Genomic DNA, 15846 nt, shown 5'->3' on the forward strand with positions numbered 1-15846 from the left:
GTCGTTGTCGGTGGGTTGCTATATGCTCAGTCCCACCTTTAGACGCCCCCCCAAAATCTTTGTGGGTGTCATACGGCTAAAAGCTGAAAGTCGAGTCTCATCTCACTTTTGCATAATGGCTTTCAAGAGAGTAAAAGGTAAGACAAATCCTACATACTGTATTGTGAATACAGATATATGAGGGGAATCCGCACATAAAATATTTAGGCTAATATAAAAGAAAAATATCGCGCATGTTTTGCCACTGCTGATGTTTATATGCGACAAGACGATAACAGTACACTGGTGGCGGTACAGTGAGGGAAAGAACTCTTTTATCTGTTGCTAAGTCTCAGTTCGCCAACTATGCCCTAAAAGTATGTAGCCTAGTCTTTTTGTGAAGAGAAAGTGCATATTTGTGAGTGCGGACTGAAAGTTGATCTGCCAGTTATGTAACAATCACGTTTTATGGTTAGTTGCGTATATTTTGGTTTACAGTGATGAAAAAATCTGTTTAGTAATTGTCACCGACAATTTAATGCAACAGGTACTGTTGTATTCAGTTTACAGCATTACTCATTAATTTCTATGGTTTCAGCAAACACTGAGCATGTCCCACCCAGGCTGTAAAGCCATTCAGTGAAGTAGGAAATAGTGAACTAGGGTATATGGGGCGATTTTAAATACAACCCCACATTTGCAGCTTTTGCATCTGTACATGGTCCCTAAAAGTCAGATATGAGGATTCATGAGGGTTATTTCTGATTACTTTCTTTTTAGAAGAAGACCTTGAAATCGTTGAAGACATCAGATGTAATGAAGACATAGCTGTTTGTCCTGGAGAAGAATGGCAGAAGCACAGAATTAAAGTTCCCAAAAAACTAAAAATCAACTTTTTGAAAAAAAACCTCAATAGAAAATCTCAATTTGAAGCTCCTCTCACACCCACACATCTGTTAGGTAAAATAAGACAACTTTCTTTCTTTTTAATAGTCAGTAACTTTTTCAAAACTGTAAATTAAAACTTGTAAAGAACTTTTTAGTTAATAAACAAATTTTTTGCATGATTATGTACAATTGCTGTGTTTTACTATGAACATACCTTTAGTATCATATTGTTTATACAGTAAATCAACAACATTTCTGAAAAATTTCTAGCTCAAATTTTTGATTTTGTTAAAACAAATTGTGAAAAAAGACAAACAAAAATAGCACTGAAAGCCAAAAATTAATCTATGAATTATTTACTGAGTAATGCATTATTTTGTAGAAGGGTTTGGAGCCATATTATAGGGGGGTAAAAATGACTTTAGAAAGATAACAGCATCATTATATTACTTTTACACAGAGATCGATTCTTTGTAGCATTATATGCCAATGGTGACCGTTCAAATATGAGGAAAAGCCCTTTTGAGTGTGCATAACTCTAACTTAAGAAATATTAAAGGAAAAATTTACAGATAATTTACTCACATCCTTGTCATCCAAGATGTTCATGTCTTTCTTTCTTCAGTCATAAAGAAATTACGCTTTTTGAGGCAAACATTTGAGGATTTCTCTCCATATAGTGTATTTCTATGGTGCCTATGAGTTTGAGCTTCTGAAATTCAGTTTAAATGCAGCTTCAAAGGGCTCTAAACGATCCCAGCCAAGGAAGAAGGGTCTTATCTAGTGAAACGATCAGTTAGTTTGTATTACTTCGGTTAATTTCTGTAATTTTTAACCTCAAATGTGTGTCTTGTCTAGATCTGCGTGAACTGTATTCTGGTTCAAGACAATTAGGGTAGGTCGAAAAACTCCCATCTCATTTTCTTCTCCAAATTCAAAATTATCCTACATCGCTGCAGATGTACCAACTGTTTACAAAATGAACGTGCAAAGAAGTTAAAACAGCTTTGTGGGATGATTTTGAAGTTAGAGAAAAAAATGAGATGGGAGTTTTTCAACCTACCCTAACTGTCTTAAACTGGAATACACAGAGTGCATGCAGATCTAGACAAGACGATTTGAGGTTAAAAAGTATATACATTTTAATGTGTTTTAGAAAATACCCAATTGTTTCACTGAGACCCTTCGTTCTCGGCTGGGATAGTTCAGAGCCCTTTAACGCTGCATTTAATCTGCATTTTGGAAGTTCAAACACGGGAGCACCGTAGAAGTCCACTATATGGAGATATTTGGAAGAAGGGATATTGTTTATTTTAGCAGCTTCTGAAGAAGACAAGAGTTCAGATATGCAGTATTGCAACATGTGACCGCAATGAAAACCCGACAGAAAAGTTTAGTAGAAACTAGAATTGAAAATGATATTAAGATATCTTTAATACTTCTTGTGTTACAGGCACATAAATTCTGGGGAAAACACACACTACTCTGTATAGCTATCTTTTTGAGGACATACAGTGCTGCCTAAAAGTTTGTGAACCGTTTAGAATTTTCTATATTTCTCCATAAATATGACCAAAAAGGTAATCAGATTTTTACACAAGTCCTGAAGGTTGACAAAGGGAACCCAATCAAAAAAATGAGATGAAAATATGTAGTTTGTCATTTATTCATTGAGAAAAATGGTCCAGTGTTAAATATTTTGTGAGTTGCAAAAGTATGTGAACCTCTTGAATTAGCAGTTAATTTTGTGCCTTGTTAATGCCTTGTTTTAATTAAAGAACAGGGATCTATCAAAGTCTGATCATGTTTGTGGAAGTGAATCATCTCTGAGAACCTCAGAAAAAGGGTTGTTGTTGCTCATCCGGCTAGAAAAGGTTACAAAATCATCTCTAAAGAGTTTGGACTCCACAAATCCACAGTCAGACAGATTGTTTACAAATGGAGGAAATTCAAGACCACTTTTACCCTCCCTAGGAGTGGCCGACCAACAAAGATTGCTCCAAAGCAAGGTTGCAAATGACCTCTTTCAAGCACATAATGGCCTCATCAGGAGAACAATGAACAACCATGGTATGAATGCCAGTTTCAAGGAGAAAGCCACAAAAAAAAAACAGTTCACTAGATCATGTTGACAAGTCAGAGGGCTATTGGAGAAATTTTTTGTGCATGGATGAGACCAAAATAAAACTTTTTGGGTTTAAATGAGAAGTGTTATATTTGGTAAAAGAAAAACACTTCATTCCAGCATAAGAAACTTATTCCATCTATGAAACATGGTGGTGGTAGTATCATGGTTTGGGCCTGCTTTGCTGCTGTAGCGCGGTCAGTGACTGATCCGGAGACGTGGGATCCATGTGCGACAACTTTATTGAACAAAATCGGAGTACAACAGGCAGAGTTAAATCCACGGCAGACAGGGGTAACACAGGTAATCCACAGAGTAAACGAGAGTCCAAGCAAAAGGTCGGGGCAGGCAGCGATAAATCAAACACGAGTAAACAAACAGTCCGGTCGGCAACAGGTAGGCAAAACACAAGAAAAATGCTCAGGATTGAATAGTCAGACTAACCAAAACTTCGCAAAGAGGCCCGCCAACCTGGCGGTCTATAAATGGCTGACAAGGGGAAGTGACCCGGGGGGGACCCGGAACCGGAAATGGAGATCCCAGGTACGGGGTTTATGGGAGATGTAGTGAATTAAAAGTCCGGTGATGGTTCCCGCTGACGGCGGTCGGAGGGAGCCACAGAGACCGCGTTTGTGACAGCTGCATCTTGGCCAGAATGGCTTGCCATCATTGATGGAGTATTATGAATTATACCAGCAAATTCTAAAGAAAAATGTCAGGATATCTGTCCGAGAACTGAATCTTAGAAGAAAGTGAGTCATGCAGCAAGACAACGACCACAAACACACAAGTCATTATACCAGAAAATGGTTAAAGAAGAACAAGGTTAATAATTTGGAGTCAAAGTCTGGACCCTAATCTAGTTGAAATGTTGTGGAAGGACCTGAAGCAAGCAGTTCATAGAAAGAAACCCACCAATATCACAGGGTTAAAGTGTTTCTGTACTGAAGAATGGGCTAAAATTCCTACAAGCTGTTGTGCAGGACTGATCAGCGGTTACAATACATTGTTTACACGTAGGTATTCATAAGTAACGTTTGGAGGCACAAAACGTACATTTTTGTACGTTTTTATTGATGCTAAAACGTACAATTTAGACGTATTTCAACGTTTAAAATGTACAAATCGCTACGTAATTTTAGTTTAAAAACGTAAAATATTTACGTATCTTTTACTTCATTCGTATCAATGCCTTTTTGTCATTTTATTAAGCGATTTAGATTTTTAACCCTCTTAACCTACCCCCAAACATAAAACTACCAATTTTATAACAAATATGCATTTTATCATTTTATTATAAGCGATTTAGATTTTAGCCCCCTTAACCTACCCCCAAACCTAAACCTACTCATTTTATAGCGAATATAAAAAGATATAAAACGTAACTGACCAAAATATGTAGGAAAATTACCATTTTGGTAACCATACAGCATTAAAATATTTTTATAGTCACTAATCCCACTCCCGCCTCTAAACCTAACGTTAATCATAACTCTCTCTGTACAAAAACTTGGCAGACAGAAAAGCGCAATCACATTCTGTCCTCTCTGGCGGAATACAGTAGGTTTGTTTGAGGTGCAGATCAAAATTTAAATAGTTAATCGGTGAAAATATCATCCAAATTATTATACTGATCCACTCCGTGAAGAAGGCGCCCGCGCATCTTTCAAACACTTCCCACCAGAAACACGGCACGTGGTAATCTGTGACGAATGCAGGCGAGAGCCAATGAGCGTTCGATTTTCCTGCTGTAAAACCTGTCGTTTCTTGATGCGGCAGTATTTGAAATTGTGAAATGCACTTCAGCGTGGGTTTATTTGCTGTTGCTACTGGACTCACTGCTCCGATGGAGATGAAGATCGCCGGATAAAGTCTTGATTTTGGGTCTGTTCCTCGCAATCGTATGGATTCTTAAGATCTGGATTATAGCGCACAAATAAAATTGTTTCATTTTGTAATTATGATGCGTGTTCGGTGTGTTTTATGGTTCTATTCTTAGTCACAGCATGTCGGAGAAAATGTACGTTTTGTGGAACCACATTTTACGTAAAATACATACGAATTATCATGAGATCACGTTGCACCTGCGGTTATTACTTCAAACGGGTCACAACAGATGCTGAAGGCAAAGATTCACAACATGTTTCTCAGTAAATAAATGACAAAGTATTTTTAGTCTCATTTGTTTGATTGGGTTCTCTTTGTCAACTTTCAGGACTGACGTGAAAATCTGATGATGTTTTGTGTTATATTTATGCAAAAGTGTAGAAAATTCTAAAGGGTTCACAAACTTTCAAGCAGCACTGTACAGTAATACAATTCTAGCTCCTTACCCTAAACCTACCCATCAGAACTAAGTGCCTCACCCAAACCCTTACCCTAAATCTAACCTTTACCCAATTATAACCTGATCCCTAAAATCAAGTCTTGACCCTCAAACAAGACTCAGTCAGGTCTCAGAAAGTGACGATTGACCAAAATGTCCTCACTTTACAAAACTGTCCTCACTCTGAAGGTCTAAAACTCAAACCGGCCTTCACTAAGATTGCTGTACAAGTGCAAACACACACACATAGTGCTTTTTCCTTTTTTTGGCCGTGCTACTATTGGCACCTAATGCAACAATGATTGCCAAAGTCAGCAGATTTTACTCTAAGATCGAGTTCTGGGAATTTGCTTACGGTCCCCAAATACAGACTGTCTACTGTGGATGGCAGGGCTTTCAGCATTTCAGCTCCCAAGCTCTGGAACAAACTTCCTCAAAACCTTCGTACTGTCTCTTTACTCCAGACCTTTAAATCTGATCTCAAAACTCACTTATTTAAAATTTGTTTTGTTAATTGACTGTCTGCCTCACTTTCATTTCCATGCTTGCTCGCATTAACCATCGGCTGCAGAAGTTGATCTTTGTCTGCTTTATTTGTTTGATCTTGTGATTGTATATTTATGTTCATGTACATTTGTATTTTGTTTATGTTATCTATCAACCTTATGTGTAGTGTCCTTGGGTTTTTCAAAGGCGCTATAAAAATAAAACAGTACTTACTTACTAATAAACCTACATATCTTTCCCTGTAATTTGGTTACAAATCTCATGAAAATTGGTCCCCTATAGAAAATAGTGTATTACTCAGTAAATATTAATCCTTAATGTTTAATATTATGGCTTTTTTCCTCATTCATGCATTGCTTTCACCAGAAAAAAAAAAAAAATCTAAATTTTTAACAAGGGACCTCTTGTTTTGACATGAAATGGAGCAAGTTTATTATTTTGTCATTTTTGAATTTTTGAAGCGGACTTTGAGATGACCGAAGATATAGCAGATTCCCATGGTGATTGTCAGAAACGCAAAATCAAAATATTTGACAAATTGAAAACGTTTAACTTCAGGAAACATCAGAAGAATTCAAAATCCCATGAATCAGGTACTGTAAAACAGTCATTTACCTCATATATTACACCATGTATTGAAGAGCAACGGGTAATCCCCCCCCAAAAAAAAATAAATCTCTGATAATTTTCACATTTTCTCATTTATGTTTTAGAAGCAGACCTTACGACTGTTAAAGGCACAGCAGATTTGCCTGGTAATCCAGGCAAAAAGCACGAAATGAAAGCATCTGACAAACTTAAAAATGTATTTGTCATGAAACGGCAGAAGAATTCAAAATCCTGTGAAACTCCATCAGGTACAATAGATGCTTTTTATTTTGTTTTCATTAATTAAAGTAAACTAAAACCCCCATCACTGTAAAAAAAAAACAACAAAAAAACACAATTTGTTGAGTCAGCTTAAAATAATTTGTTACTCTGCTGCCTTAAAATACGTTTAGTCAACTTGAAATGTTAAGTTGTACTAAGTAACAACTTAGATATTTGTGTTTGCTTAACTTAACAGATGGGTAACCCAGCTGCCTTAAAATTTTAAGTTGATTCAACTCAAATATCTAAGTTGTGATTTAGTATAATTTAACATTTCAGGTTGAATAAACTTTTTTGAGTTGACTGAACTTAAAATTTTAAGGCAGCCAGGTTACAAATTATTTTAAATTGACTCAACAAATTGTTTTTTACAGTGTACTACATAGGAATTAAGATTGTTGGGTTAAACTTACAAAAAAGCCTCTCACATATTGCACTGAACTTGGATTTAAAAGGGAACCTTGATCAGAGCCATGTGGAAGCAGAGGAACATCTATTCAGTTCAACTGAAGTGGCCAGCGCAGAAGATAAGGACTGTGAGATTTTCCGATTGAGGATGGCCATTTATGACTCTTTCAGTGAGGACAACCAGGAGACACTCAAGAGTGCTTTGACTTCAGTGCTTCAAGAGAAGACTCAGGACCAGTGCTGGAGTGAAGCAGCTGTGGACGAGTGTCCAATATGGAGTCCTGAGAAGTGCAGACAGATCAAGACACTACTCAAGATTGTCGTGGAACAACGAATGAAGAATGCAAATGAAAGGGAGAATAGAGCAGACAAGCTGTCTACCTCCTTGAAGAGAGAGGTGTGCCGAATGGGCAAACAAGTTCAGAAAGACCTACTCAGAGTGGTCCGAAATCTGAGAGAGTGTTACCCACCAGACTTTGACATCTGCAGGACGTATGCTCAGCTCTACCATGAAGCCTTTTCCACCAGACTCCAGGAGCTTGCCAGATCCAAAGTCAGTTCTGAGGAATGCCTCTATATATTGAGTTGGATTGTGGATTACTACCCAAAGTAAGGGCTAGTAAACAACATTCGTCTTTCAAAAGCATTTTCAACTATTATCACATATTCAACGTTTTAAGACATGCAGAGTTTCTGAAATATTCTTTAATGTTTTTTTTCTTAGTGATGTATTAAAGCACAAAGAATTAGAGGAGCACATCAACAGTTCATCACTTGGACCTCTGTTACCTGAAGAAGATCTTAAGAGATTAGAAGAACAGTACTTCACATACAAAGAGGTGATTCAGTACATTAGCAAATAGATCGATTTGTCTACACCAGGCTCATGCATTGATGCAGATTCTGCTTCTGACGTACTGCATGAAACTTTTGACTATTTGGCGGTAAGCAACTCATCCAATGTAGACATTCACAGAATCAATTATAATGGGTTCTGTTTGCTCATGTACACTGCAGACACAGTGCCAGATAACATTTGAAATCCTTCCATATGGCGTAATTGCGTTTGAATTTATAGTTCCCAATTTTTACTTTCTCTTTAGAATGAAGTCAGAAAGTGGTTATTCACTGCTCTTGAGAAGGAAGTGAAGAAATGGAGTGATGGCATCCAACCAGAGCTGATGGATGGATACTACTGCAGTAACCTTGCTGTAGATGTTTTACCGGTAAGTTTTGGGCTCTACTAAATCTCTAACCATTTATTAAACCATTCTTTAATTTTTTATATTCTTCCATCTTAAGGTCTGTTTACAACAACACAAATGTATGTATGGTCAGAGTTGGGTAGATTACTTACAAATTCTAATCCATTACTGATTCCAAATTACATGACAAAAAATGTATTTAGTAACGTAATCCATCATTACACATTTTAAGTAATATAATCAGACTATTTTTGGACTGCTTTTGCCCTTTTTCATTAATCACATTGATTTAAATAGGATAATCTTGTACCATATTGATATAAAAATACAAAGTTTAAAGAAGAATTTCACTTCCAGAACAAAAATTTACAGATAATTTACTCAACCCCTTGTCATCCAAGATGTTCATGTCTTTCTTTCTTCAGTCGTAAAGAAATTATGTTTTTTGAAGAAAACATTTCACGATTTTTCTCCAGGTAATGGACTGCTATGGTGCCCCGATTTTGAACTTCCAAAATGTAGTTTAAATGCGACTTAAAATGATCCCAAATGCAGTTGTAAACGATCCCAGCTGAGGAAGAAGGGTCTTATCTAATGAAACAATTGGTTATTTTAATAAAAAAATAATAAAATTTATATACTTTTTAATGTCAAACGCTCGTCTTGTCTTACTCTGCCTGACCTATTTTTTTCCGGTTCGTGTTAGGGTATGTCAAAAATCTCCCATCTCATGTTCTCCCTCAACTTCAAAATCATCCTATATCACTGTTTTACCTTTTTTGTTAAGGGTGTTTGATCTTCTTTGCATGTTCACTTTGCAAAGACTGTGTCAGTACTTCTGCAACGATGTAGGATGATTTTGAAATGATTTTTGAAGTTGAGGGAGAAAATACGATTGGAGTTTTTCAACATACCCTAACTGACTTGAGCCAGAATACACAGAGTTCAGGGAGAGTGAGACAAGATGAGCGTTTGAGATTAAAAAGTATTTAAATTGCATTTTTTAAAATAAAAATAACCGATCGTTTCACTAGATAAGAGCCTTTTTCCTTGACTGGGATTGTTTACAACCACATTTGGGATCGTTTGAAGCCGCATTTAAACTGCATTTTGGAAGTTCAAAATCGGGGCACCATATCAGTCCATTATATGGAGAAATATTTTCCTCAAAAAACATAATTTCTTTATGACTGAAAAAAGAAAGAAAGACATGAACATCTTGAGTGACAATAAGGGGGTCAGTACATAATTAAAAAATATGTTTTTTTGTTCTGGAAGTGAACTTAATTTATTTTAATTTGTGCATTTTAATGCATTTGAACAACAAAAGCCTTCCGAAGACATAGAAATACATGGTTAACGTACATAGTGATAATGCAAATAAAAATTAATTTGTTCATCAGCAGTTGACACAATGTTAAAAAACTTCTTAAACCTGAAATTATTTTTTGTAAATCCAGTGGTCAAATACTATGTCTTCCACAAAACTGGAAGACTTGGAGAGTGTATATAAGCAGTAGGGAATTTTAGAAAGAAAACTGTAAAAGATGAAAAAGATGAAATAGGGAGAATCAATAAATTATGAATAATTTATTGTTATTGTTTAAATAATATGTAAATAATCATGCAATCCATAAAGAAGTAACTGTAGTCTGATTTTGAGCATTTTAAAAATGCAATTTAATCTAATTACAAGTGATTAATTTTTGGAATCTGATTACGATAGCCTACATGTAATCAGTTACCCAGTTCTTTGAATGGCACAAATTAAGTTCGGATTTTGCATGTGATTTGACCAATTGGCCAAAAAAAAAAAAAAAATAGCAGACTGGCTGCATCAATATACAAATTTGCTTTCTGACCATACATTTTGTGCTGTGAAAAGCAGCAGTTAGTAGCTATTACAGCATAAGAAACAAAATTATCGGACAGTTCATGTCATTTTTTTTTTGTTTCAGATTTAAAATGTTATTTAAATATGAGCTGGGCAAGCAGTTTTTGAGATTTCAGTATTTTCCAATTATAGTACATAGAAGCTGGCCTTGCATGCTTAAAATAGCTGCTTGGAGGTGTTGCATGGTTGGTGAGTGATATAATAATTATTTTTTGGAATTAAATTTGTAAATTTAGCACTCTAACACAAGTGACTGTAATTTTGTGATTTTTCTGTCTTCCCACTGCAATAACCCATCAAAAAAGTTGTGGAAATACAGAGAATGTTTTTTTTTTCTTTTCTACTGTTTGAACTGGTCTCTCAATGGAAGATTATTTTGTTAAGTATCTCCCCACTCTTATTTATTTTTTATTTTTTTCTAGCTTATGTGTTCAACATTTGTGTTTTATAGCTTGTTGATATAACTGTGAGTGAGGTCAAAGCACTTTTAAGATGTGAAAATAAAACCTGGTGTCTTCTAAACCAGCTGGATGGCTTTCTAACAAGGTAAATCATATTGTCTCATTCCAGAATTGCCTTGTAACCATTAAAATGACATGCTTTTGCTTTTTTTCCATGGAAGCTATAAGAAAAGTCTGGAGGAACTTGTCAAAAGAAAACAAAAACACATTCCTAAAACTCTCAATGCTAATCTGGTTGACATTCACCAGTTTAGGTGAGTTAAATTGATATTGCAGCAGTTTAACCAAAGAGAAGCAAAATGTATTTTGTATTGTCTTTTTAAAATAATTTACATATGCTTTTACAAAAATTTTAGGGACTATGTACAAAAACCAGAACATCCGTTTTCAGAGGACACCAGAACAGCTTGCCTGTCCACATTAGCAGATCTCAAAAACATTTGTCACACATACTTCCTCAGTCGAATTCACAAAGAACTGAAGGTTAGTAAACAACAGAAACTTATTTAATAATTATACTGTTCTAAATCTTTCCTACCTCATCGACCAATGAGGAAGCATTTAGAATAGTGTATATAGGAATTATAGGGTCAGCAAATTAACTTTGATTCACCCAAGCATTTACCATTCAATTGTAAGAATAAGCTGTGTTCAAAAAGAAGTCCATTTCCAGAAAAAATATTTACAGATAATGTCACCCCATTGTCATCCAAGATGTTTATGTGTTTCTTTCTTTAGTCGTAAAGAAATTATGTTTTTTGAGGAAAACATTTAACGATTTTTCTCCATATAATGGACTGGTATGTTGCCCCAAGATTGAACTTCCAAAATGCAATTTAAATGCGGCTTCAAACGATCCCAAATGCGGTTGCGGCAATCCCAGCCAAGGAAGAAGGGTCTTATCTTGCGAAACGATCGGTTATTTTCATAAAAATAATACAATTTAAATACTTCTTAATCTCAAACGCTCATCTTGTCTCACTCTCCCTGAACTCTGTGTATTCTGGCTCAAGACAGTTAGGGTTTGTTGAAAAACTCCAAACGTATTTTCTCCCTCAACTTCAAAAATGATTTCAAAATCATCCTGCATCACTGCAGAAGTACCGACCCAGTCTTTGCAAAGTGAGCATGCAAAGAAGATCAAACACCCCGAACAAAGAAGGTAAAACAGTGATATAGGATGATTTCGAAGTTGAGGGAGAACATGAGATGGGAGTTTATTCGACATACCCTAACTGTCATGAACCGGAAAGAAACAGAGTTCAGGGAGATTAAGATAAGATGAGCGTTTGAGATTAAAAAGTATAGAAATTGTATTATTTTTATGAAAATATTCTATCATTTTGTTAGATAAGACCCTTCTTCCTCGGCTGGGATTGTTTACAACCACATTTAAGATTGTTTGAAGCCGCATTTAAAGTGAATTTTGGAAGTTCAAACTTGGGGCACCATATCAGTCCATTATATGTAGAAAAATGCTGAAATGTTTTCCTCAAAGAACATCATTTCTTTCCGACCGAAGAAAGAAAGACATGAACATCTTGGATGACAAGGGGGGTGAGTACATTATATGTAAACTTCTATTCTGGATGTGGACTTCTCCTTTAAGGTTAAATTAAGTGCTTGGCTTTTGATTGTATTATAGCAATGTTGTTCCAGGGCCAACACATGTCATATTGTACTGGATAAGTGTTTTACTTCCATGATTGTGATGCTTCTTTTACTATAAATTAAAAAAATTAACCAGGCTTGTTTATCTCCACAGCCGTTGTACCGTAAGCTGTGGACTCAAGTTTGGTTTGCTGGACATCGTGAGGTTGTGGAGGAGTTGGTGAAGGCACTTGAGAATAGCATAGACCATTTTAAAGAGCTCAAGCCTGTCTGCAGAGAGGTCAGATGTGATGTTAACACATAATGTGATGTTAGATGTGTAATCTTACTTTGGTGTCAATAATGTTAAAATATTAATTAGATATCTGAAGAGTGTGTGTCTGTGTTTATAGGAGCTGCTGGCTGAGCTACATGTAGATGTAATGGTTGAGTATGTGAGGCGAATGATGAAGAGAAAACTGAAACTGGAAGACAAAGAGCAGCAAGAAGCAGCTGCTGAGTTCATTTGCCACAACAACAATAAAATCTGCTCTGTTTTTGCCAAAGTGGTGAGATCCAGACCAACTCAGGCATATAAACATATACTCACATGCAACCAAAATATGTAAAACACCCCAGATGCAGATTTTCTTTCGCATTTGAATAGAGTGCAAACACATAGCATACTTTTTTCATGGCTTTCTTCATGGAGCGTCTAGGGAAAACACAGGAATTCTTGACTCGTATAGTAACACATGGTTTCCATTATGTTTTGGAATCTCAGGAACCTCTAGTTTCTCTCCTCTACATTTCTGTTTCTCTGAATCCTACTTTCAATCTAATGTAAAAAAAAAAAAAAAGGAAAGGAATTATGTGTTTGTGTGTCTGTTTAATCACAGTACACAAATCTCCACATTGCTGAAGCTTAACACTGCTCAATTAAAGTAACAATTAAAGGTTATTTTTTAGGCTTGTTTTAAAGGGGTCATCGAATGCCCATTTTCTACAAGTTGATATGATTCTTTAGGGTCTTAATGAAAAGTCTCTAATATACTTTGATTAAAAATTCTCAACGGTTTTGTAAAACAACACCATTTTTACCTTGTCAAAATGAGCTCTGCAAAAATCATCTCATTCTAAGGGATTGTTTCTTTAAATGTAAATGAGCTCTGCTCACCCCGCCCCTCTCTTCTCTCTGTGGAGTGACGATCTTGTTTACTTTAGCCGCATTTAGCTGTGTTTAGCCGCTAAACTTCCTAACTACCACGTTATAAGGAAAGACAAACGCAAAGATTCATAAAAAATGCTTATACACACTTCTGCTGTAGGTGAAGCTGGATCATGAATGGTTCGCGTGAACATAGACAGATATATGTAGATCGCGAGGCGCATTCCCTTCACAAACAAATAATCCACTGCATCTTCATCTGCTCAGATGTCGGGAGTAAATGACGACCACTATGTTCATTATTACATCCAGCAACACAACACCTCAATTGCTCAATCGGAGATATTCTTGTCTAACTTACATCCCTGCTTCGGCATCGAAACAAGGAAAGTTACTGGACTGTGACAGCTGATCTGAGGTAAAACGCTCATGTCAATCAACTATCGTGGGAGCGGCCTCTGAAAATGGCTCAGTTTGTAAAAGTGGATAATATTTTTACAGATTAATTAAAAACCACTGCATGATTTTTTGTCATTATTGGGTAGATTTGTACATACGCTGCCAACACACATTAATGTTCAAACAACATGAAAAAGTGAACTTTGCATCCGATGACCCCTTTAAGGTTTATTGGTTACAGTGCGAAAATCAAAAACACTGGTATGCTTGGCATGCTGCCAATAACATACAGTATGGTACTATTGTTGTAGATACAATATGATATTGAGTCCCAGACAAAATATGGACCTAGTCAATATTCTCTTTACATTATTGTCTTTGTAATAGCATAATGAATTGTGGGAATGTAGAATGTAACAGTTGCACAGAAGCACTGTAAATATACTGATCAAACACTCAAGATAACAAAAAATTGAGTTTTCTAAATCGAGTACATTCTGTTCTCTAGGGATCCAGAGAAGAATGGCTCTGTCAAATACTGCCAAAATTATCGGAGATTCTAAGACTGCAGGATCTTGGGAGTTTGCAACTTGAGGTAGTTACTCTGGCAAGAGACTATCCTGACATTAGGTGAGTCTGTTAGACTGTAGAGTTTAAAATTAGCTTGAAATTATACGGTTCTATATGCATTCTGAGCTGTTTGGAGATACTGAACTTTTTTTGGGTTCCATAGACTTCTGTAGATAGAGCCCTTTTTGTTTTCTAAAAATGAGACCCAAAATGTACACAGTTTACAAAAGAAACATCACATAATGTAGATAAGTTGTCACAGAATAAGAATGTGAATAACTCAGTTTTGAAAAAAACGTCAGATAGAACCTTACAGTTCCAAGGTGACGAATTTGATAAACATTCTAACAGTGTGCATGTTGTCTCATCAGTAACCTTTGTTGTTATTCTCCACTAGTGAGCAGCATATTCTTGCTCTCCTAAACCTGAAGACCAACCTTTCATTCTCAGATGTGTGCAGGATCGAAGGGTGTCTGAGTGAAAACAGAGGCACACTGGGCACTGAGTCCTCCACTTCCTTCTTCTCTAAAGTATTCATCGAATACCAGGATACCAGCTGTGTGTCCTGTTACAAATGAAAACTAATTGATGTTATTCTTTTACAGCTTTCGCAGATGGTTTTACACAGGGTCCAAAAACAGTCCATTTTGACTATTTGTAATTTTACGTGTTTTTTTTTTTTTTTTTGAGTGATTACCTCTATGTATTGGCATCGCAGAACCATCAGTATTTTTATTTAGTTTTATTTTACTTTTAACCACAAAGCCATTAACAAATTTTGGTTACATGGACATTTATAGAAACCACAATATCTCAGCTCAAAAAACAAAAAAACAAAAGGGAAACAAAATTTGATCTCTAGAGTCCATTATAATGCACATAGACATACAGAAACATTTTTAAATCGTACTTATATTTTAAAATTTGTATTTTACACATTTTTATTACACATTTTACATTTTAATACACTTATATTTTTACATTAATGTATTTGATATACTTTATATACATTTTATTATACTTATTACATATTGTAGCATTTAAATGTCAACAATATTTAACTGAATACTTATTGACATGACCATGGACTGTCCTTGTGTTTGTTTTTGTTCCCATGTGCTCCTTGACCCAGCTTCCCTCATGTTTGATTATGCCCATATTTGGTTCCTGTTCCTGTTGAGTTCCATTTGTCGTATAATTTTGAATGAGAAAAGATGCAAGGCTCATTATGGCCGCAAAACGCCGCCTTCTTATTGAAATAGCCAATCGTTGATTAGTAAAGTCAGCTCGTCACTGCAGCTGGCGTTAGAAGTCCTGGTTGCTATAGAAACTGTCAGCGTTCTGAGACGTGCGCTCAGTACTGCACATGCGCACTGGCTGATCTAGCCTGGAAAATAAGCTTTTTTTTAATGCTATTGGAGCATAAGGAATGATATTTATGAGGCAATTCTTGTCA

General features: G+C 35.9%; 1 protein-coding gene across 2 annotated transcripts; it reads left to right on the top strand.

Annotated features, from left to right (window-relative positions):
• Positions 1-61: 61 nt before the first annotated feature.
• Positions 62-15229, top strand: LOC127151838 (tumor necrosis factor alpha-induced protein 2-like). Of its 2 annotated transcripts, none has more exons than XM_051092186.1 (14): positions 62-137; positions 760-939; positions 6287-6418; positions 6539-6682; positions 7070-7712; positions 7828-7942; positions 8207-8329; positions 10654-10748; positions 10825-10917; positions 11020-11146; positions 12429-12554; positions 12667-12822; positions 14329-14450; positions 14788-15229. In XM_051092186.1, the coding sequence occupies exons 1-14, from the start codon at positions 116-118 to the stop codon at positions 14966-14968; spliced, it is 2259 nt and encodes a 752-aa protein (XP_050948143.1). In that variant the 5' UTR covers positions 62-115; the 3' UTR covers positions 14969-15229. The 2 variants fall into 2 exon arrangements, with proteins under 2 accessions (XP_050948143.1, XP_050948144.1); XM_051092187.1 differs by having other exon boundaries at positions 7151-7712.
• Positions 15230-15846: the final 617 nt, after the last annotated feature.

Source organism: Labeo rohita, chromosome 20, assembly GCF_022985175.1.
Source record: "Labeo rohita strain BAU-BD-2019 chromosome 20, IGBB_LRoh.1.0, whole genome shotgun sequence".
Lineage (NCBI taxonomy): Eukaryota > Metazoa > Chordata > Actinopteri > Cypriniformes > Cyprinidae > Labeo > Labeo rohita.

Coding starts and splice junctions, on each gene's coding strand:
- LOC127151838 (XM_051092186.1), top strand. CDS start 116: ATGGCTTTCAAGAGAGTAAAAG. Junction 940..6,286: donor CACACCCACACATCTGTTAG/GTAAAATAAGAC, acceptor GAATTTTTGAAG/CGGACTTTGAGATGACCGAA. Junction 14,451..14,787: donor AGAGACTATCCTGACATTAG/GTGAGTCTGTTA, acceptor ATTCTCCACTAG/TGAGCAGCATATTCTTGCTC.